The sequence below is a fragment of the Pseudophryne corroboree genome, chromosome 8 (genome assembly GCF_028390025.1).
Source record: "Pseudophryne corroboree isolate aPseCor3 chromosome 8, aPseCor3.hap2, whole genome shotgun sequence".
Lineage (NCBI taxonomy): Eukaryota > Metazoa > Chordata > Amphibia > Anura > Myobatrachidae > Pseudophryne > Pseudophryne corroboree.
The window spans coordinates 95,249,773-95,274,054 of NC_086451.1; the positions used below are offsets into that span (position 1 = coordinate 95,249,773).

At 49.5% G+C, this 24,282-nt stretch overlaps 1 protein-coding gene across 7 annotated transcripts in view; it reads right to left on the reverse strand.

The window, feature by feature from the left end:
• The window catches only part of MVB12B (multivesicular body subunit 12B), a 431,719-nt gene that overhangs the window by 154,934 nt on the left and 252,503 nt on the right, over positions 1-24,282 (reverse strand). For all 7 annotated transcript variants that reach the window (XM_063936805.1, XM_063936806.1, XM_063936809.1 and 4 more), the window contains 2 exons: positions 17,340-17,447; positions 17,140-17,236 (listed from right to left, as the gene is read on the reverse strand). In XM_063936805.1, the coding sequence (XP_063792875.1) occupies positions 17,140-17,236; positions 17,340-17,447 (205 nt within the window). The remainder of the gene's footprint in view (positions 1-17,139; positions 17,237-17,339; positions 17,448-24,282) is intronic.

The window sequence follows — 24,282 nt, forward strand, 5'->3', positions numbered from 1 at the left end:
CCGCATATAGGACCAACAGTGCTTCTGTTTTCCTGACTCTAGCCATTCTGGCCACGTAAATTTTCAAAGCCCTGACTACATCAAGGGACTCGGAATCCTCCAAGTCACGCTTAGCCACAGGCACCACAATAGGTTGGTTCATATGAAAAGATGACACCACCTAAGGCAAGAAGTGAGGGTGGGTCCGCAATTCCGCTCTATCCATATGGAAAACTAGATAGGGGCTTTTATGAGACAAAGCCGCCAATTCCGATACTCGCCTAGCCGAAGCCAAGGCTAACAACATGACCACTTTCCAAGTGAGATATTTCAACTCCACCGTTTTAAGTGGTTCAAACCAGTGTGACTTAGGAAAACTCAACACCACGTTAAGGTCCCAAGGTGCCACCGGAGGTACAAAAGGAGGCTGAATATGCAGCACTCCCTTTACAAAAGTCTGTACTTCTGGGAGAGAAGCCAATTCCTTTTGAAAGAAAATGGATAAGGCCGAAATCTGAACCTTAATGGAGCCTAATTTTAGGCCCAAATTCACTCCAGTTTGTAGGAAGTGAAGGAAACGGCCCAGATGGAATTCTGCCGGAGGAGCATTCCTGGCCTCACACCAAGCAACATATTTTCGCCATATACAGTGATAATGTTTAGCGGTCACGTCCTTCCTAGCCTTTATCAGAGTAGGAATGACCTCATCCGGAATGCCCTTTTCCGCTAGGATCTGGCGTTCAACCGCCATGCCGTCAAACGCAGTCGCGGTAAGTCTGGGAACAGACAGGGCCCCTGTTGCAACAGGTCCTGTCGTAGAGGAAGAGGCCATGGATCTTCTGTGAGCATTTCCAGTAGATCCGGATACCAGGTTCTTCGTGGCCAATCTGGAACAATGAGAATTGTCTTTACTCCTCTTTTCCTTATTATTCTCAACACCTTTGGGATGAGAGGAAGAGGAGGAAACACATAGACCGACTGGGACTCCCACGGTGTCACTAGGGCGTCTACAGCTACCGCCTGAGGGTCTTTTGATCTGGCGCAATACCTCTGCAGCTTTTTGTTGAGGCAGGATGCCATCATGTCTATCTGGGGCAGTCCCCACTGACTTGCAATCTGTGCGAAGACTTCCTGATGAAGTCCCCACTCTCCTGGATGCAGGTCGTGTCTGCTGAGGAAGTCTGCTTCCCAGTTGTCCACTCCCGGAATGAACACTGCTGACAGTGCGCTTACATGATTTTCCGCCCACCGAAGAATCCTGGCGGCTTCCGCCATTGCCACTCTGCTCCTTGTGCCGCCCTGGCAGTTTACATGAGCCACTGCGGTGATGTTGTCTGACTGGATCAGAACTGGTCGGTCGCGCAGTAAGGTCTCCGCTTGACGTAGGGCGTTGTATATGGCCCTCAGTTCCAGGATGTTGATGTGAAGACAAGTCTCTTGACTTGACCACAGACCATGGAAGTTTCTTCCCTGCGTGACTGCACCCCAACCTCGGAGGCTCGCGTCCGTGTTCACCAGGATCCAGTCCTGAATGCCGAACCTGCGTCCCTCTAGAAGGTGAGCACTCTGCAGCCACCACAGGAGAGATACCCTGGCTCTGGGGGACAGGGTGATCAACCGATGCATTTGTAGATGTGACCTGGACCACTTGTCCAATAGGTCCCATTGGAAAGTCCTCGCATGGAACCTGCCGAAGGGAATGGCTTCGTATGATGCCACCATCTTCCCAGGACTCGAGTGCAGTGGTGCACTGACACCTGTTTTGGCTTCAATAAGTTCCTGACTAGAGTCATGAGTTCCTGAGCTTTTTCTATCGGAAGATAAACCTTTTTCTGGTCTGTATCCAGAATCAAGCCCAAGAAAGTCAGACGAGTCGTAGGAACCAACTGCGACTTCGGGATTTTGAGAATCCGGCCGTGTTGCTGTAACACCTTCAGTGAAAGTGACACACTGTTCAGTAACTGCTCTCTTGATCTCGCTTTTATGAGGAGATCGTCCAAGTACGGGATAATTGTGACACTTTGCTTGCGCAGGAGCACCATCATTTCTGCCATTACCTTGGTGAAAATTCTCGGGGCCGTGGAAAGCCCAAACGGCAACGTCTGAAATTGGTAATGACAATCCTGTACCGCAAATCTCAGATACGCCTGATGAGGTGGATAAATGGGAACATGAAGGTATGCATCCTTTATGTCCAGAGATACCATAAAATCCCCCCCTTCCAGGCTGGCGATGACCGCTCTGAGTGATTCCATCTTGAACTTGAACCTCTTCAAGTAAAGGTTCAGGGATTTTAAATTTAAAATGGGTCTGACCGAACCGTCCGGTTTCGGGACCACAAATAGGGTTGAGTAATATCCCCTCCCTTGTTGAAGCAGGGGAACCTTGACCACCACCTGTTGAAGATACAATTTGTGAATTGCATTTAACACTATGTCCCTTTCCGGGGGAGAAGCTGGTAGGGCCGATTTGAAAAACCGGCGAGGAGGCACCTCTTCGAATTCCAGCTTGTAACCCTGGGAAACAATTTCTATTGCCCAGGAATCCACCTGTGAGTGAACCCAGATGTGGCTGAAAACTCGAAGACGTGCCCCCACTGGGGCGGACTCCTGTAGCGGAGCCCCAGCGTCATGCAGTGGATTTTGTAGAGGCCGGGGAGGACTTCTGTTCCTCGGAACTAGCTGTGTTATGCAGCTTTTTTCCTCTGCCCTTACCTCTGGCAAGAAAGGACGCACCTCGTACTTTCTTGTTTCTTTGTGATCGAAAGGACTGCATTTGATAATGTGGCGCTTTCTTAGGCTGTGAGGGAATATAAGGTAGAAAATTTGATTTACCAGCTGTAGCTGTGGAGACCAGGTCCGAGAGACCTTCCCCAAACAATTCCTCACCCTTGTAAGGTAAAACCTCCATATGCTTCTTTGAGTCGGCATCACCTGTCCATTGCCGGGTCCATAGGACTCGTCTAGCAGAAATGGACATCGCGTTGATTCTAGTAGAACCCAGTAGACTAATGTCTCTTTGAGCATCTTTCATATATAAGACCGCATCTTTTATATGTCCCAGGGTCAATAAAATGGTATCCTTATCTAGGGTCTCAATATCCGCTGATAAGGTATCTGTCCATGCTGCTACCGCGCTACAAACCCAGGCCGACGCAATCGCCGGTCTGAGCAAGGTACCAGAATGTGTGTAAATGGACTTCAAGATAACCTCCTGCTTGCGGTCAGCAGTGTCCCTGAGGGTAGCCGTATCTTTGGATGGCAGCGCTACCTTTTTGGATAAGCGTGTTAATGCCTTATCCACCTTAGGGGAGGATTCCCACCGTATCCTGTCCGTTGGCGGGAAAGGATACGCCATAAGAATCCTTTTGGGAATCTGCAGTTTTTTGTCTGGAGATTCCCAAGCTTTTTCACATAATTCATTCAACTCATGTGAGGGGGGAAAGGTTACCTCAGGTTTCTTCCCCTTATACATGTGTACCCTCGTGTCAGGGACAGGGGGTTCCTCTGTGATATGCAAAACATCTTTTATTGCAATGATCATATATCGAATACATTTAGCCACTTTTGGCTGTAATTTTGCATCATCGTAGTCGACACTGGAGTCAGAATCCGTGTCGGTATCTGAGTCTACAATTTGGGATAGTGGGCGCTTTTGAGACCCTGAAGGTCCCTGCAACATAGGGACAGACATGGGTTGACTCCCTGGCTGTTCCCTAGCTTCAGCTTTGTCTAATCTTTTGTGCAATAAAATAAGAATTTACTTACCGATAATTCTATTTCTCGTAGTCCGTAGTGGATGCTGGGGACTCCGTCAGGACCATGGGAATAGCGGCTCCGCAGGAGACAGGGCACAAAAATAAAGCTTTAGGATCAGGTGGTGTGTACTGGCTCCTCCCCCTATGACCCTCCTCCAAGCCTCAGTTAGGATACTGTGCCCGGACGAGCGTACACAATAAGGAAGGATATTGAACCCCGGGTAAGACTCATACCAGCCACACCAATCACACCGTATAACTTGTGATCTGAACCCAGTTAACAGTATGACAAAACGTAGGAGCCTCTGAACAGACGGCTCACAACAAATAACAACCCGATTTTTTTGTAACAATAACTATGTACAAGTATTGCAGACAATCCGCACTTGGGATGGGCGCCCAGCATCCACTACGGACTACGAGAAATAGAATTATCGGTAAGTAAATTCTTATTTTCTCTAACGTCCTAAGTGGATGCTGGGGACTCCGTCAGGACCATGGGGATTATACCAAAGCTCCCAAACGGGCGGGAGAGTGCGGATGACTCTGCAGCACCGAATGAGAGAACTCAAGGTCCTCCTCAGCCAGGGTATCAAATTTGTAGAATTTTGCAAACGTATTTGCCCCTGACCAAGTAGCAGCTCGGCAGAGTTGTAATGCCGAGACTCCCCGGGCAGCCGCCCAGGATGAGCCCACTTTCCTTGTGGAATGGGCCTTGACAGATTTAGGTTGTGGCAAGCCTGCCACAGAATGTGCAAGTTGAATTGTGCTACAAATCCAACGAGCAATCGTCTGCTTAGAAGCAGGAGCACCCATCTTGTTGGGTGCATACAATATAAGCAGTGAGTCAGACTTTCTGACTCCCGCCGTTCTTGAAATATATATTTTCAATGCCCGGACCACGTCCAACAACTTGGAATCCTCCAACTCGTTAGTAGCCGCATGCACCACAATAGGCTGGTTCAGGTGAAACGCTGACACCACCTTAGGCAGAAAATGAGGACGCGTCCGCAGTTCTGCCCTGTCCGTATGGAAAATCAGATATGGGCTCTTATATGATAAAGCCGCCAATTCTGATACTCTCCTGGCTGAAGCCAGGGCCAGTAGCATGGTTACTTTCCATGTGAGATACTTCAGCTCCACCGATTTGAGCGGCTCAAACCAATGGGATTTGAGAAAATCCAAGACTACATTAAGATCCCACGGTGCCACTGGGGGCACAACCGGGGGCTGTATATGTAGTACTCCTTTTACAAAAGTCTGGACTTCAGGAACTGAAGCCAATTCTTTCTGGAAGAAAATCGACAGGGCCGAAATTTGAACCTTAATGGACCCCAATTTGAGGCCCATAGACAATCCTGTTTGCAGGAAATGTAGGAATCGACCCAGTTGAAATTCCTCCGTGGGGGCCTTCCTGGCCTCACACCACGCAACATATTTTCTCCAAATGCGGTGATAATGTTGTGCAGTCACCTCCTTCCTGGCTTTTACCAGTGTAGGAATGACCTCTTCCGGAATGCCTTTTTCCTTTAGAATTCGGCGTTCAACCGCCATGCCGTCAAACGCAGCCGCGGTAAGTCTTGGAATAGACACGGTCCCTGCTGAAGCAGGTCCCGTCTTAGAGGTAGAGGCCACGGATCCTCCGTGAGCATCTCTTGAAGTTCCGGGTACCAAGTTCTTCTTGGCCAATCCGGAGCCACTAGTATCGTTCTTACTCCCTTCTGCCGTATAATTCTCAGTACTTTTGGTATGAGAGGCAGAGGAGGGAACACATACACTGACTGGAACACCCACGGTGTTACCAGAGCGTCCACAGCTATTGCCTGAGGATCTCTTGACCTGGCGCAATACCTGTCCAGTTTTTTGTTGAGGCGGGACGCCATCATATCCACCATTGGTTTTTCCCAACGGTTCACAATCATGTGGAAGACTTCTGGATGAAGTCCCCACTCTCCCGGGTGTAGATCGTGTCTGCTGAGGAAGTCTGCTTCCCAGTTGTCCACTCCCGGAATGAATACTGCTGACAGTGCTATCACATGATCTTCCGCCCAGCGAAGAATCCTTGCAGCTTCTGCCATTGCTGTCCTGCTTCTTGTGCCGCCCTGTCTGTTTACGTGGGCGACTGCCGTGATGTTGTCCGACTGGATCAACACCGGCTGACCCTGAAGCAGGGGTTTTGCCAGACTTAGAGCATTGTAAATCGCTCTTCGCTCCAGTATATTTATGTGAAGAGACATCTCCAGGCTTGACCATACTCCCTGGAAGTTTCTTCCTTGTGTGACCGCTCCCCAGCCTCTCAGACTGGCATCCGTGGTCACCAGGACCCAGTCCTGTATGCCGAATCTGCGGCCCTCTAACAGATGAGCACTCTGCAACCACCACAGAAGAGACACCCTTGTCCGTGGCGATAAGGTTATCCGCTGATGCATCTGCAGATGCGATCCGGACCATTTGTCCAGCAGATCCCACTGAAAAGTTTGTGCGTGGAATCTGCCGAATGGAATCGCTTCGTAAGAAGCCACCATCTTTCCCAGGACTCTTGTGCATTGATGTACAGACACTGTCCCTGGTTTTAGGAGGTTCCTGACAAGTTCGGATAACTCCCTGGCTTTCTCCTCCGGAAGAAACACCTTTTTCTGAACCGTGTCCAGAATCATTCCCAGGAACAGCAGACGTGTTGTCGGGGTCAACTGAGATTTTGGAAAATTCAGAATCCACCCGTGTTGTTGCAGCACTACTTGGGTTAGTGCTACTCCGTCCTCCAGCTGTTCTCTGGACCTTGCCCTTATCAGGAGATCGTCCAAGTAAGGGATAATTAATACGCCTCTTCTTCGCAGAAGAATCATCATTTCGGCCATTACCTTGGTAAAGACCCGAGGTGCCGTGGACAATCCAAACGGCAGCGTCTGAAACTGATAATGACAGTTTTGCACCACGAACCTGAGGTACCCTTGATGTGAAGGGCAAATTGGGACATGCAGGTAAGCATCCTTTATGTCCAGGGACACCATAAAGTCCCCTTCTTCCAGATTCGCTATCACTGCTCTGAGTGACTCCATCTTGAACTTGAATTTTTGTATGTACAGGTTCAAAGATTTCAGATTTAGAATAGGTCTTACCGAGCCGTCCGGCTTCGGTACCACAAATAGCGTGGAGTAATACCCCTTTCCCTGTTGTAGGAGGGGTACCTTGACTATCACCTGCTGAGCAAACAGCTTGTGAATGGCTTCCAATACCGTCTCCCTGTCTGAGGGAGACGTTGGCAAAGCAGACTTTAGGAACCGGCAAGGGGGAGACTTCTCGAATTCCAACCTGTAACCCTGAGATACTACCTGCAGAATCCAGGGGTCCACCTGTGAGCAAGCCCACTGTGCGCTGAAATTCTTGAGTCGACCCCCCACCGTTCCTGAGTCCGCTTGTAAGGCCCCAGCGTCATGCTGAGGGCTTTGCAGAACCCTGGGAGGGCTTCTGTTCCTGGGCAGGGGCTGCTTACTGCCCTCTCTTACCCCTTCCTCTGCCCCTAGGCAGATATGACTGTCCTTTTGTCCGCTTGTTCTTATAGGACCGAAAGGACTGCGGCTGAAAAGACGGTGTCTTTTTCTGTTGGGAGGGGGTCTGAGGTAAAAAGGTGGATTTTCCGGCAGTTGCCGTGGCCACCAGATCCGATAGACCGACGCCAAATAATTCCTCCCCTTTATACGGCAATACTTCCATATGTCGTTTGGAATCCGCATCACCTGACCACTGTCGCGTCCATAAACTCCTTCTGGCAGATATGGACATCGCATTTACTCTCGATGCGAGAGTGCAAATATCTCTCTGCGCATCTCGCATATAAAGGAAAGCATCCTTTAATTGCTCTATAGTCAATAAAATACTGTCCCTATCCAGGGTATCAATATTTTCAGTCAGGGAATCCAACCAGACGACCCCAGCACTGCACATCCAGGCTGAGGCGATGGCCGGTCGCAGTATAACACCAGTATGTGTGTATATACTTTTTAGGGTGGTTTCCAGTCTCCTATCTGCTGGATCCTTGAGGGCGGCCGTATCCGGAGACGGTAACGCCACTTGTTTTGATAAGCGTGTGAGCGCCTTATCCACCCTAGAGGGTGTTTCCCAGCGCGCCCTAACCTCTGGCGGGAAAGGGTATAATGCTAATAACTTTTTTGAAATTAGCATTTTTCTATCTGGGTTAAACCACGCTTCATCACATACATCATTTAATTCCTCTGATTCAGGAAAAACTACAGGTAGTTTTTTCACCCCCCACATAATACCCCTTTTTGTGGTACTTGCAGCATCAGAGATATGCAAAGCCTCCTTCATTGCCGTGATCATATAACGTGTGGCCCTACTTGAAAATACGTTTGTTTCATCACCGTCGACACTAGATTCAGTGTCTGTGTCTGGGTCTGTGTCGACCGACTGAGGTAAAGGGCGCTTTACAGCCCCTGACGGTGTCTGAGACGCCTGGGCAGGTACTAACTGGTTTGCCGGCCGTCTCATGTCGTCAACTGATTTTTGTAATGTGCTGACATTATCACGTAATTCCATAAACAAAGCCATCCATTCCGGTGTCGACTCCCTGGGGGGTGACATCACCATTATCGGCAATTGCTCTGCCTCCACGCCAACATCGTCCTCATACATGTCGACACACACGTACCGACACACAGCAGACACACAGGGAATGCTCTTATCGAAGACAGGACCCCACTAGCCCTTTGGGGAGACAGAGGGAGAGTTTGCCAGCACACACCCAAGCGCTATAATATATATGGGAACAACCTTATATAAGTGTTGTTCCTTATAGCAGCTTAAATATATCCAGTATATCGCCAAAAAATGCCCCCCCTCTCTGTTTTACCCTGTTTCTGTAGTGCAGTGCAGGGGAGAGTCCTGGGAGCCTTCCTCACAGCGGAGCTGAGCAGGAAAATGGCGCTGTGTGCTGAGGAGAATAAGCCCCGCCCCCTATTTCGGCGGGCTTTCCTCCCGTAGTTTTAGATAACTGGCATGGGTTAAATACATACATATAGCCTTAATGGCTATATGTGATGTATTCTTTTGCCTTAAGGTAATAAAATATTGCTGCCCAGGGCGCCCCCAGCAGCGCCCTGCACCCTCCGTGACCGCTTGGTGTGAAGTGTGTGACAACAATGGCGCACAGCACAGCTGCAGTGCTGTGCGCTACCTTCATGAAGACTGAAAAGCCTTCTGCCGCCTGTTTCCGGACCTTCAATCTTCAGCATCTGTAAGGGGGGTCGGCGGCGCGGCTCCGGGACGAACCCCAGGGTGAGACCTGTGTTCCGACTCCCTCTGGAGCTAATGGTGTCCAGTAGCCTAAGAATCCAATCCATCCTGCACGCAGGTGAGTTGAAATTCTCTCCCCTAAGTCCCTCGATGCAGTGAGCCTGTTGCCAGCAGGACTCACTGAAAATAAAAAACCTAAAAAACTTTTTCTAAGCAGCTCTTTAAGAGAGCCACCTAGATTGCACCCTGCTCGGACGGGCACAAAAACCTAACTGAGGCTTGGAGGAGGGTCATAGGGGGAGGAGCCAGTACACACCACCTGATCCTAAAGCTTTATTTTTGTGCCCTGTCTCCTGCGGAGCCGCTATTCCCATGGTCCTGACGGAGTCCCCAGCATCCACTTAGGACGTTAGAGAAATTTACATTAGCACTTAAAACCTTCCACATATCCATCCAGTCAGGTGTCGGCTTTGTCGACGGAGACACCACACTCATTCTCTCCTCCTCCTCCCCCTGAAAGCCTTCTACCTCAGACATGTCGACACACACTTACCGACACACCACACACTCAGGGAATCCTCTTATCTGAAGACAGTTCCCCCACAAGGCCCTTTGGAGAGACAGAGAGAGAGTATGCCAGCACACACCCAGCGCTATATGACCCAGGAAAAAACACTATATAAATAATAAGATTTTACTTACCGATAAATCTATTTCTCGGAGTCCGTAGTGGATGCTGGGGTTCCTGAAAGGACCATGGGGAATAGCGGCTCCGCAGGAGACAGGGCACAAAAAGTAAAGCTTTTTCCGATCAGGTGGTGTGCACTGGCTCCTCCCCCTATGACCCTCCTCCAGACTCCAGTTAGGTACTGTGCCCGGACGAGCGTACACAATAAGGGAGGATTTTGAATCCCGGGTAAGACTCATACCAGCCACACCAATCACACCGTACAACCTGTGATCTAAACCCAGTTAACAGTATGATAACAGCGGAGCCTCTGAAAGATGGCTTCCTACAACAATAACCCGAATTAGTTAACAATAACTATGTACAATTTATGCAGATAATCCGCACTTGGGATGGGCGCCCAGCATCCACTACGGACTCCGAGAAATAGATTTATCGGTAAGTAAAATCTTATTTTCTCTATCGTCCTAGTGGATGCTGGGGTTCCTGAAAGGACCATGGGGATTATACCAAAGCTCCCAAACGGGCGGGAGAGTGCGGATGACTCTGCAGCACCGAATGAGAGAACTCCAGGTCCTCCTTAGCCAGAGTATCAAATTTGTAAAATTTTACAAACGTGTTCTCCCCTGACCACGTAGCTGCTCGGCAAAGTTGTAATGCCGAGACCCCTCGGGCAGCCGCCCAAGATGAGCCCACCTTCCTTGTGGAGTGGGCCTTTACAGATTTAGGCTGTGGCAGGCCTGCCACAGAATGTGCCAGTTGGATTGTGCTACAGATCCAACGAGCAATCGTCTGCTTAGACGCAGGAGCACCCATCTTGTTGGGTGCATACAATATAAACAACGAGTCAGATTTTCTGACTCCAGCTGTTCTTGCAATATATATTTTTAATGCTCTGACAACGTCCAGTAACTTGGAGTCCTCCAAGTCACTTGTAGCCGCAGGCACTACAATAGGCTGGTTCAGATGAAATGCTGACACCACCTTAGGGAGAAAATGCGGACGAGTCCGCAGTTCTGCCCTGTCCGAATGGAAAATCAGATATGGGCTTTTGTAAGATAAAGCTGCCAATTCTGACACTCTCCTGGCAGAAGCCAGGGCTAGAAGCATGGTCACTTTCCAAGTGAGATATTTCAAATCCACCTTATTTAGTGGTTCAAACCAATGAGATTTTAGAAAATCCAAAACTACATTGAGATCCCACGGTGCCACTGGAGGCACCACAGGGGGCTGTATATGCAGCACTCCCTTAACAAAGGTCTGGACTTCAGGGACTGAAGCCAATTCTTTTTGAAAGAAAATCGACAGGGCCGAAATTTGAACCTTAATAGATCCCAATTTGAGACCCATAGACAATCCTGATTGCAGGAAATGTAGGAATCGACCCAGTTGAAATTCCTCCGTCGGAGCACTCCGATCTTCGCACCACGCAACATATTTTCGCCAAATTCGGTGATAATGTTGCACGGTTACTTCTTTCCTTGCTTTAATCAAAGTAGGAATGACTTCTTCCGGCATGCCTTTTTCCATTAGGATCCGGCGTTCAACCGCCATGCCGTCAAACGCAGCCGCGGTAAGTCTTGAAACAGACAGGGACCCTGCTGAAGCAAGTCCCTCCTTAGAGGTAGAGGCCACGGATCTTCCGTGATCATCTCTTGAAGTTCCGGGTACCAAGTCCTTCTTGGCCAATCCGGAACCACTAGTATCGTTCTTACGCCTCTTTGCCGTATAATTCTCAATACTTTTGGTATGAGAGGCAGAGGAGGAAACACATACACCGACTGGTACACCCAAGGCGTTACCAGCGCGTCCACAGCTATTGCCTGCGGATCTCTTGACCTGGCGCAATACCTGTCCAGTTTTTTGTTGAGGCGAGACGCCATCATGTCCACCATTGGTCTTTCCCAACGGGTTACCAGCATGTGGAAGACTTCTGGATGAAGTCCCCACTCTCCCGGGTGAAGATCGTGTCTGCTGAGGAAGTCTGCTTCCCAGTTGTCCACTCCCGGGATGAACACTGCTGACAGTGCTATCACATGATTCTCTGCCCAGCGAAGAATCCTTGCAGCTTCTGCCATTGCACTCCTGCTTCTTGTGCCGCCCTGTCTGTTCACATGGGCGACTGCCGTGATGTTGTCCGACTGGATCAACACCGGTTTTCCCTGAAGCAGAGGTTCTGCCTGGCTTAGAGCATTGTATATTGCTCTTAGTTCCAGAATGTTTATGTGAAGAGACGTTTCCAGGCTTGTCCATACTCCCTGGAAGTTTCTTCCTTGTGTGACTGCTCCCCAGCCTCTCAGGCTGGCGTCCGTGGTCACCAGGATCCAATCCTGTATGCCAAATCTGCGGCCCTCCAATAGATGAGGACTCTGCAACCACCACAGAAGAGACACCCTTGTCCTTGGAGACAGGGTTATCCGTAGGTGCATCTGAAGATGCGACCCTGACCATTTGTCCAACAGATCCCTTTGGAAAATTCTTGCGTGGAATCTGCCGAATGGAATTGCTTCGTAAGAAGCCACCATTTTTCCCAGGACTCTTGTGCATTGATGTACAGACACCTTTCCTGGTTTTAGGAGGTTCCTGACAAGCTCGGATAACTCCTTGGCTTTTTCCTCCGGGAGAAAAACCTTTTTCTGAACCGTGTCCAGAATCATCCCTAGGAACAGCAGACGAGTTGTCGGCATTAACTGGGATTTTGGAATATTCAGAATCCACCCGTGCTGTTTTAGCACTTCTTGAGACAGTGCTAATCCCATCTCTAGCTGTTCTCTGGACCTCGCCCTTATTAGGAGATCGTCCAAGTATGGGATAATTAATACGCCTTTTCTTCGAAGAAGAATCATCATCTCGGCCATTACCTTTGTAAAGATCCGAGGTGCCGTGGACAATCCGAACGGCAGCGTCTGAAACTGATAGTGACAGTTTTGTACAACGAACCTGAGGTACCCCTGGTGTGAGGGGTAAATTGGAACGTGGAGATACGCATCCTTGATGTCCAAGAATACCATAAAGTCCCCCTCTTCCAGGTTCGCTATCACTGCTCTGAGTGACTCCATTTTGAACTTGAACTTCTTTATGTACAGGTTCAAGGACTTCAGATTTAGAATAGGCCTTACCGAGCCATCCGGCTTCGGTACCACAAAAAGAGTGGAATAATACCCCTTCCCTTGTTGTAGAAGAGGTACCTTGACTATCACCTGCTGAGAGTACAGCTTGTGAATGGCTTCCAAAACCGTCTCCCTTTCGGAGGGGGACGTTGGTAAAGCAGACTTCAGGAAACGGCGAGGTGGATCCGTCTCTAATTCCAACCTGTACCCTTGAGATATTATCTGCAGGATCCAGGGATCTACCTGCGAGTGAGCCCACTGCGCGCTGTAATTTTTGAGACGACCGCCCACCGTCCCCGAGTCCGCTTGAGAAGCCCCAGCGTCATGCTGAGGCTTTTGTAGAAGCCGGGGAGGGCTTCTGTTCCTGGGAAGGAGCTGCGTGTTGCTGTCTCTTCCCTCGACCTTTGCCTCGTGGCAGATATGAATAGCCCTTTGCTCTCTTATTTTTAAAGGAACGAAAGGGCTGCGGTTGAAAAGTCGGTGCCTTTTTCTGTTGGGGAGTGACTTGAGGTAGAAAGGTGGATTTCCCGGCTGTAGCCGTGGCCACCAAATCTGATAGACCGACTCCAAATAACTCCTCCCCTTTATACGGCAAAACTTCCATATGCCGTTTTGAATCCGCATCGCCTGTCCACTGTCGCGTCCATAAAGCTCTTCTGGCCGAAATGGACATAGCACTTACCCGTGATGCCAGTGTGCAGATATCCCTCTGTGCATCACGCATATAAAGAAATGCATCCTTTATTTGTTCTAACGACAGTAAAATATTGTCCCTGTCCAGGGTATCAATATTTTCAATCAGGGACTCTGACCAAACTACCCCAGCACTGCCCATCCAGGCAGTCGCTACAGCTGGTCGTAGTATAACACCTGCATGTGTGTATATACTTTTTTGGATATTTTCCATCCTCCTATCTGATGGATCTTTAAGTGCGGCCGTCTCAGGAGAGGGTAACGCCACTTGTTTAGATAAGCGTGTTAGCGCCTTGTCCACCCTAGGAGGTGTTTCCCAGCGCTCCCTAACCTCTGGCGGGAAAGGGTATAATGCCAATAATTTCTTTGAAATTATCAGCTTTTTATCAGGGGCAACCCACGCTTCATTACACACGTCATTTAATTCTTCTGATTCAGGAAAAACTATAGGTAGTTTTTTCATACCCCACATAATACCCTGTTTAGTGGTACCTGTAGTATCAGCTAAATGTAACGCCTCCTTCATTGCCAAAATCATATAACGTGTGGCCCTACTGGAAAATACGGTTGATTCGTCACCGTCACCACTGGAGTCATCGCCTGTGTCTGGGTCTGTGTCGACCGACTGAGGCAAAGGGCGTTTCACAGCCCCTGACGGTGTTTGAGTCGCCTGGACAGGCACTAATTGATTGTCCGGCCGCCTCATGTCGTCAAACGACTGCTTTAGCGTGTTGACACTATCCCGTAGTTCCATAAATAAAGGCATCCATTCCGGTGTCGACTCCCTAGGGGGTGACATCCTCATATTTGGCAATTGCTCCGCCTCCACACCAATATCGTCCTCATACATGTCGACACACACGTACCGACACACAGCAGACACACAGGGAATGCTCCTAACGAAGACAGGACCCACTAGCCCTTTGGGGAGACAGAGGGAGAGTTTGCCAGCACACACCAAAAGCGCTATATATATATCAGGGATAGCCTTATAATAAGTGCTCCCTTATAGCTGCTTTGTTATATCAAAATATCGCCATAAATGTGCCCCCCCCTCTCTGTTTTACCCTGTTTCTGTAGTGCAGTGCAGGGGAGAGACCTGGGAGCCGTCCTGACCAGCGGAGCTGTGAGAGGAAATGGCGCCGTGTGCTGAGGAGATAGGCCCCGCCCCTTTTCTGGCGGGCTCGTCTCCCGCTATTTAGTGAATCCAGGCAGGGGTTAAATATCTCCATATAGCCTCTAGGGCTATATGTGAGGTATTTTTAGCCTTTATAGGTAATCATTTTGCCTCCCAGGGCGCCCCCCCCCAGCGCCCTGCACCCTCAGTGACTGCCGTGTGAAGTGTGCTGAGAGGAAAATGGCGCACAGCTGCAGTGCTGTGCGCTACCTTTTGAAGACTGCAGGAGTCTTCAGCCGCCGATTCTGGACCTCTTCTGACTTCAGCATCTGCAAGGGGGCCGGCGGCGTGGCTCCGGTGACCATCCAGGCTGTACCTGTGATCGTCCCTCTGGAGCTTGATGTCCAGTAGCCAAGAAGCCAATCCATCCTGCACGCAGGTGAGTTGACTCCTTCTCCCCTCAGTCCCTCGCTGCAGTGATCCTGTTGCCAGCAGGAATCACTGTAAAATAAAAAACCTAGCTAAACTTTTTCTAAGCAGCTCTTTAGGAGAGCCACCTAGATTGCACCCTTCTCGGCCGGGCACAAAAATCTAACTGGAGTCTGGAGGAGGGTCATAGGGGGAGGAGCCAGTGCACACCACCTGATCGGAAAAAGCTTTACTTTTTGTGCCCTGTCTCCTGCGGAGCCGCTATTCCCCATGGTCCTTTCAGGAACCCCAGCATCCACTAGGACGATAGAGAAATATGTTTACCATGTAGCGCTGTTTGTACATGTATAAATGCGCCAAATTATGTGCCCCCCCTTCTTCAAAACCCTCTTTCACCGTGGTTAAGCAGGGGAGAGTCCGGGGAGCTTCCTCTCAGCGCTGTGCTGTGGAGAAAATGGCGCTGGTAAGTGCTGAGGGAGAAGCCTCACCCCCTCGGCGGCGGCGGGCTTCTGTCCCGCTCAAATATACTGAAACTGGCGTGGACTCATTATATATACAGTGCCCAACTTTATATATGTCTATTTTTGCCAGAAAGAGGTTTATATGCTGCCCAGGGCGCCCCCCCTGCGCCCTGCACCCTTACAGTGACTGCCGTGTGTGAGGTGTTTGGGAGCAATGGCGCACAGCTGCGGTGCTGTGCGTTACCTCAGTGAAGATCATGAAGTCTTCTGCCGCCTTTGAAGTCTTCTTTTCTTCTCATACTCACCCGGCTTCTATCTTCCGGCTCTGTGAGGAGGACGGCGGCACGGCTCTGGGACGGACGGCGAGGGTGAGACCTGCGTACCGATCCCTCTGGAGCTAATGGTGTCCAGTAGCCTAAGAAGCAGAGCCTTGAAACTCACAGAAGTAGGTCTGCTTCTCTCCCCTCAGTCCCTCGATGCAGGGAGTCTGCTGCCAGCAGGCTCCCTGAAAATAAAAAACCTAACAAAATACTTTCTGACAGGAAACTCAGGAGAGCTCCCTGCAATGCACCCAGTCTCCTCTGGGCACAGTAGTAAACTGAGGTCTGGAGGAGGGGCATAGAGGGAGGAGCCAGTGCACACCCATACCTAAAGTCTTTCTTAAAGTGCCCATGTCTCCTGCGGAGCCCGTCTATCCCCATTGTCCTTACGGAGTCCCCAGCGTCCTCTAGGACGTAAGAGAAATAAACAGTGAAAATGCAGTTGTGCAAGAATCCGACTGAAGTAAGTGAAAAGGGAGAGGATTAAGGAACTTGTAAGTCTCCTTTGCTTGCAAGTGACCAGAACACTTCTCCGAGCATAGAGGCTGGAATTTTATTCTTGTTTAGAGAAAATGTTAATTCTGGTTTCCAATGGAAAACTGCGCACTGCTTGACTCGAATTAATCACACAAGTGAAAAGTTCCTTTGATCTTATCATTATTAAACAATGCAGGAATTCTAGTAATAAACAAGCAGTTAATCTACTGTGACTAAAGGCCCGTACACACTGGCCGATATATCGGCCGTTCTCTTGAACGGCCGATATATCGCGGGTCCGTCGGCCAGTGTGTACGGCCGATACGTCTGTGAACTCCGTCGTTCACAGACGTATCGCGTCGGCCCCGCAGCACAGCCGACGGCCAATATATCTACCGATATATTGGCGCGTCGCTGTGTGTGTACGGCGGTCGGCCGACCACCCGTACACATGCTGCGGCGGCCGGTGGTAATTGACAGCTGAACTGGGCGGGAGTGTGTACACGCCCGCCCAGTTCATGACGTCAGTCCCCGACGGATCAGGCAGTGTGTATGCACAGCACACTGCCCGATCCGTCCATAGATATATCTGCAGATCAATTGATCTGCAGATATATCTTTCTAGTGTGTACCCACCTTTAGATAGGAAAGGCGGGTAGGGAGGGAGACAGTAGGAACACAGGTAGGCAATGTACAGACATGATTGTTATGTTACTACATGGAAATTGATATATGTAGGCTCACAGCACACAACCGAAGATGCATAACAGAAGCCTTACATTCTTCCTTTCTTCTTGTGAGCCTCTATGATAAGGAAACACAGGAGAAGCATATTTATAAATGTAGGTGACTTACGTGTATCCACAGTCTCCTGGATGGGGATGAAGCCAACAGGTAATGTGTCTTTTATGTCGATCAGTTTCATATCCACCAAGACATTCCCTAAATGGCTCTATGAAAGAAGAGATGGGGGAGATGTGAAGGTAAGAGACACTGGAAGAAAGAGAACAAGACACACAAAACAGACTAAGTAAATGGGAAACTTTAAAACTCACATTTTCTCTTAAGAAGGCTCTGGTGAAACAAAGATATCTTGTCACCTTGGACTTAAATAAACCATCTTTCCATAGGTCGGCATCCAAGCCGTCTGTCGTCTGAGAAACCTGATATGGGTCACAAAAAATAGGGACATGAGTAACAGGAAAGAGCAGCGGTGCAAGTGGGTGGGTACGGTGTACCCTTAAGAATTTAGCCGCGGGTACGCCGTACGGGAAGCCACTCCTCCCCGCTCCCTCCCTCTGCGGCTCACCGCCGCTGCTCAGAGGGGAGGAGGGCGCAGCGTTCGCCTCTCCTGCCCCTCAGTGTCTTCCTTCAATTCAGCGCCGGCCCGTGAGCCAATTAGAGCTCAGCTTTGATTGGCTCACGGATCGGCGCTGAATTTTAGGAAGACACCCGCTCCGCTGCCGGAAACTATGGGGCAGGAGAGGTGCAGGCTGCGCTCTCCTCCCCTCACACACACACAGGACAGCAGTAGCGGTGAGCAGCAGGGGAAGGGGGGGCATGTATACCTGGCACTGGGGGCATATTTGGCACTGGGGGAAATGTGTATCTGGCACTGGAGGCATATCTGGCACTGGGGGGGACATGTGTATCTGGCACTGGGGGCATATCTAGCACTGCGGGGCACGTGTATCTGGCACTGGGGGCATATCTAGCACTGCGGGGCACGTGTATCTGGCACTGGGGGCATATCTGACACTGAGGGCATATCTGGCACTGGGAGGGACATGTGTATCTGGCACTGGGGCATATCTGGCACTTGGGGGACATGTGTATCTGGCACTGGGGGCATATCTGGCACTGCCGGGACATGTGTATCTGGCACTGGGGGCATATCTGGCACTGAGGGCATATCTGGTACTGGGGGGACATGTGTATCTGGCACTGGGGGCATATCTGGCACAGTGGGGGCATTTGCGTATCTGGCACTGGGGGGCATTTGTGTATCTGGCAGTGTGAGGCAATGTGTATCTGGCACTCTGGGGGCATTTGTGTATCTGGCACTGTGGGGCAATGTGTATCTGGCACTGTGTGGCGGCACTGTGGGGCAATGTGTATCTGGCACTGTGGGGGCATGTGTATCTGGCACTGTGGGGGCAAGTGTATCTGGCACTGTGGGGGCAAGTGTATCTGGCACTGTGGGGGCATGTGTATCTGGCACTGTGGGGGCATTTGTGTATCTGGCACTGTGGGGGCATTTGTGTATCTGGCACTGTGGGGGCATTTGTGTATCTGGCACTGTGGGGGCATTTGTGTATCTGGCACTGTGGGGGCATGTGTATCTGGCACTGTGGGGGCATGTGTATCTGGCACTGTGGGGGCATGTGTATCTGGCAATTTGGGGCAATGTGTATCTGGCACTGTGGGGCAATGTGTATCTGGCACTGTGGGGCAATGTATATCTGGCACTATGGGGCAATGTATATCTGGCACTGTGGGGCAATGTATATCTGGCACTGTGGGGCAATGTATATCTGGCACAGTGAGGCAATGTGTATCTGGCACTGTGGGGCAATGTATATCTTGCACTCTGGGGCATTGTATATCTGGCACTGTGGGGCAACGTGTACCTGGCACTATTGGGGTCATATGTGAATCTGTCCCTCCCCGTGTATCACGCCCCCATTTTCAATGGCTCGCCCCATGTGGCATTTGGCCACACCCATTTTTTGGCGCGCGCACACAGTACCTATAAGACATTTTTTCTACTTGCACCACTGGGAAAGAGATATATAGATTACATTTACTGTGACTGGCAGATTAGTCAGCAAATACATGGTAAGTCTTCTCAAACTGACAAGGCTACATGTATGCTTATTAGTGATGTGCACCGGAAATTTTTCGGGTTTTGTGTTTTAGTTTTGGGTTCGGTTCCGCGGCCGTGTTTTGGGTTCGGACGCGTTTTGGCATAACCTCACCGGAAATTTTTTGTCGGATTCGGGTGGTTTTTTTCAAAAAGCACTAAAAAACAGCTTAAATCATAGAATTTGGGGGTCATTTTGATCCCATAGTATTATTAACCTCAATAACCATAATTTCCACTAATTTTCAGTCTATTCTGAACACCTCACAATATTATTTTTAGTCCTAAAATTTGCACAGAGGTCGCTGGATGGCTAAGCTAAGCGACACAAGTGGCCGACACAAACACCTGGCCCATCTAGGAGTGGCACTGCAGTGTCAGACAGGATGGCACTTGAAAAAAATAGTCCCCAAACAGCACATGATGCAAAGAAAAAAAGATGCGCAATGAGGTAGCTGTGTGACTAAGCTAAGCGACCCTAGTGGCCGACACAAACACCTGGCCCATCTAGGAGTGGCACTGCAGTGTCAGACAGGATGGCACTTGAAAAAAATAGTCCCCAAACAGCACATGATGCAAAGAAAAAAAGAGGCGCAATGAGGTAGCTGTGTGACTAAGCTAAGCGACCCAAGTGGCCGACACAAACACCTGGTCCATCTAGGAGTGGCACTGCAGTGTCAGACAGGATGGCACTTGAAAAAAACAGTCCCCAAACAGCACATGATGCAAAGAAAAAAAGAGGCGCACCAAGGTCGCTGTGTGACTAAGCTAAGCGACACAAGTGGCCGACACAAACACCTGGCCCATCTAGGAGTGACACTGCAGTGTCAGGCAGGATGGCCCTTCAAAAAAATACTCCCCAAACAGCACATGATGTAAAGAAAATGAAAGGAAAAAGAGGTGCAAGATGGAATTGTCCTTGGGCCCTCCCACCCACCCTTATGTTGTATAAACAGGACATGCACACTTTAACGAACCCATCATTTCAGCGACAGGTTCTGCCACACGACTGTGACTGAAATGACTGGTTGGTTTGGGCCCCCACCAAAAAAGAAGCAATCAATCTCTCCTTGCACAAACTGGCTCTACAGAGACAAGATGTCCACCTCATCATCATCGTCCGATTCATCACCCCTTCACTGTGTACATCCCCCTCCTCACAGATTATTAATTCGTCCCCACTGGAATCCACCATCTCAGGTCCCCGTGTACTTTCTGGAGGCAATTGCTGCTGGTGAATGTCTCCACGGAGGAATTGATTATAATTCATTTTAATAAACATCATCTTCTCCACATTTTCTGGAAGTAACCTCGTACGCCGATTGCTGACAAGGTGAGCAGCTGCACTAAACACTCTTTCGGAGTACACACTAGAGGGAGGGCAACTTAGGTAGAATAAAGCCAGTTTGTGCAAGGGCCTCCAAATTGCCTCTTTTTCCTGCCAATATACGTACGGACTGTCTGACGTGCCTACTTGGATGCGGTCACTCAAATAATCCTCCACCATTCTTTCAATGGTGAGAGAATCATATGCAGTGACAGTAGACGACGTCAGTAATCGTTGGCAGGTCCTTCAGTCCGGACCAGATGTCAGCACTCGCTCCAGACTGCCCTGCATCACCGCCAGCGGGTGGGCTCGGAATTCTTAGCCTTTTCCTCGCACCCCCAGTTGCGGGAGAATGTGAAGGAGGAGCTGTTGACGGGTCACGTTCCGCTTGACTTGACAATTTTCTCACCAGCAGGTCTTTGAACCTCTGCAGACTTGTGTCTGCCGGAAAGAGAGATACAACGTAGGTTTTAAATCTAGGATCGAGCACGGTGGCCAAAATGTAGTGCTCTGATTTCAACAGATTGACCACCCGTGAATCCTGGTTAAGCAAATGAAGGGCTCCATCCACAAGTCCCACATGCCTAGCGGAATCGCTCTGTTTTAGCTCCTCCTTCAATGTCTCCAGCTTCTTCTGCAAAAGCCTGATGAGGGGAATGACCTGACTCAGGCTGGCAGTGTCTGAACTGACTTCACGTGTGGCAAGTTCAAAGGGTTGCAGAACCTTGCACAACGTTGAAATCATTCTCCACTGCGCTTGAGACAGGTGCATTCCACCTCCTTTGCCTATATCGTGGCCAGATGTATAGGCTTGAATGGCCTTTTGCTGCTCCTCCATCCTCTGAAGCATATAGAGGGTTGAATTCCACCTCGTTACCACCTCTTGCTTCAGATGATGGCAGGGCAGGTTAAGGTATTTTTGGTGGTGCTCCAGTCTTCTGTACGCGGTGCCTGAACGCCGAAAGTGGCCCGCAATTCTTCGGGCCACCGACAGCATCTCTTGCACGCCCCTGTCGTTTTTGAAATAATTCTGCACCACCAAATTCAAGGTATGTGCAAAACATGGGACGTGCTGGAATTTGCCCAGATGTAATGCACGCACAATATTGCTGGCGTTGTCCGATGTCACAAATCCCCAGGAGAGTCCGATTGGGGTAAGCCATTCTGCGATGATCTTCCTCAGTTGCCGTAAGAGGTTTTCAGCTGTGTGCGTATTCTGGAAAGCGGTGATACAAAGCGTAGCCTGCCTAGGAACGAGTTGCGAGATGCTGCTACTGGTGCCGCCGCTGCTGTTCTTGCAGCGGGAGGCAATACATCTACCCAGTGGGCTGTCACAGTCATATAGTCCTGAGTCTGCCCTGCTCCACTTTTTCACATGTCCGTGGTTAAGTGGACATTGGGTACAACTGCATTTTTTAGGACACTGGTGAGTCTTTTTCTGAGGTCTGTGTACATTTTCGGTATCGCCTGCCTAGAGAAATGGAACCTAGATGGTATTTGGTACCGGGGACACAGTACCTCAATCAAGTCTCTAGTTGGCTCTGAATTAACGATGGATACCGGAACCACGTTTCTCACCGCCCAGGCTGCCAAGGCCTCAGTTATCCGCTTTGCAGCAGGATGACTGCTGTGATATTTCATCTTCCTCGCAAAGGACTGTTGGACAGTCAATTGCTTACTGGAAGTAGTACAAGTGGTCTTCCGACTTCCCCTCTGGGATGACGATCGACTCCCAGCAGCAACAACAGCAGCGCCAGCAGCAGTAGGCGTTACACTCAAGGATGCATCGGAGGAATCCCAGGCAGGAGAGGACTCGTCAGACTTGCCAGTGACATGGCCTGCAGGACTATTGGCTTTCCTGGGTAAGGAGGAAATTGACACTGAGGGAGTTGGTGGTGTGGTTTGCAGGAGCTTGGTTACAAGAGGAAGGGATTTACTGGTCAGTGGACTGCTTCCACTGTCGCCCAAAGTTTTTGAACTTGTCACTGACTTATGATGAATGCGCTGCAGGTGACGTATAAGGGAGGATGTTCCGAGGTGGTTAACGTCCTTACCCCTACTTATTACAGTTTGACAAAGGCAACACACGGCTTGACACCTGTTGTCCGCATTTGTGTTGAAATAATTCCACACCGAAGAGCTGATTTTTTTTGTATTTTGACCAGGAATGTCAATGGCCATATTCCTCCCACGGACAACAGGTGTCTCCCCGGGTGCCTGACTTAAACAAACCACCTCACCATCAGAATCCTCCTGGTCAATTTCCTCCCCAGCGCCAGCAACACCCATATCCTCATCCTGGTGTACTTCAACACTGACATCTTCAATTTGACTATCAGGAACTGGACTGCGGGTGCTCCTTCCAGCACTTGCAGGGGGCGTGCAAATGGTGGAAGGCGCAAGCTCTTCCCGTCCAGTGTTGGGAAGGTCAGGCATCGCAACCGACACAATTGGACTCTCCTTGGGGATTTGTGATTTCGAAGAACGCACAGTTCTTTGCTGTGCTTTTGCCAGCTTAAGTCTTTTCTTTTTTCTAGCGAGAGGATGAGTGCTTCCATCCTCATGTGAAGCTGAACCACTAGCCATGAACATAGGCCAGGGCCTCAGCCGTTCCTTGCCACTCCGTGTCGTAAATGGCATATTGGCAAGTTTACGCTTCTCCTCAGAAGCTTTTAATTTTGATTTTTGAGGCATTTTACTGATCTTTTGTGTTTTGGATTTTACATGCTCTGTACTATGACATTGGGCATCGTCCTTGGCAGACGACGTTGATGGCATTTCATCGTCTCGGCCATGACTAGTGGCAGCAGCTTCAGCACGAGGTGGAAGTGGATCTTGATCTTTCCCTATTTTTTTAACCTCCACATTTTTGTTCTCCATATTTTAATGCGCACAACTAAAAGGCACCACAGGTATACAATGTAGATGGATGGATAGTATACTTTATGGATGACGAGTGACGACTCAGAGGTAGGTACAGCAGTGGCCTACCGTACTGCTATATACAGTATAATGGACCTGGTGGACACTGTCAGCAGACTGCTAAACTACTAGTATAAAAAAAAAGCCACCACAGGTATACAATGTAGATGGATAGTATACTTTATGGATGACGAGTGACGACACAGAGGTAGGTACAGCAGTGGCCTACCGTACTGCTATATACAGTATAATGGACCTGGTGGACACTGTCAGCAGACTGCTAAACTACTAGTATAAAAAAAAGCCACCACAGGTATACAATGTAGATGGATGGATAGTATACTTAATGGATGACGAGTGACGACACAGAGGTAGGTACAGCAGTGGCCTAACGTACTGCTATATACAGTATAATGGACCTGGTGGACACTGTCAGCAGACTGCTAAACTACAAGTATAAAAAAAAAAGCCACCACAGGTATACAATGTAGATGGATGGATAGTATACTTAATGGATGACGAGTGACGACACAGAGGCAGGTACAGCAGTGGCCTACCGTACTGCTATATACAGTATAATGGACCTGGTGGACACTCAGCAGACTGCTAAACTACTAGTATGAAAAAAAAGCCACCACAGGTATACAATGTAGATGGATGGATAGTATACTTTATGGATGACGAGTGACGACACAGAGGTAGGTACAGCAGTGGCCTACCGTACTGCTATATACAGTATAATGGACCTGGTGGACACTGTCAGCAGACTGCTAAACTACTAGTATAAAAAAAAGCCACCACGGGTATACAATGTAGATGGATGGATAGTATACTTTATGGATGACGAGTGACGACACAGAGGTAGGTACAGCAGTGGCCTACCGTA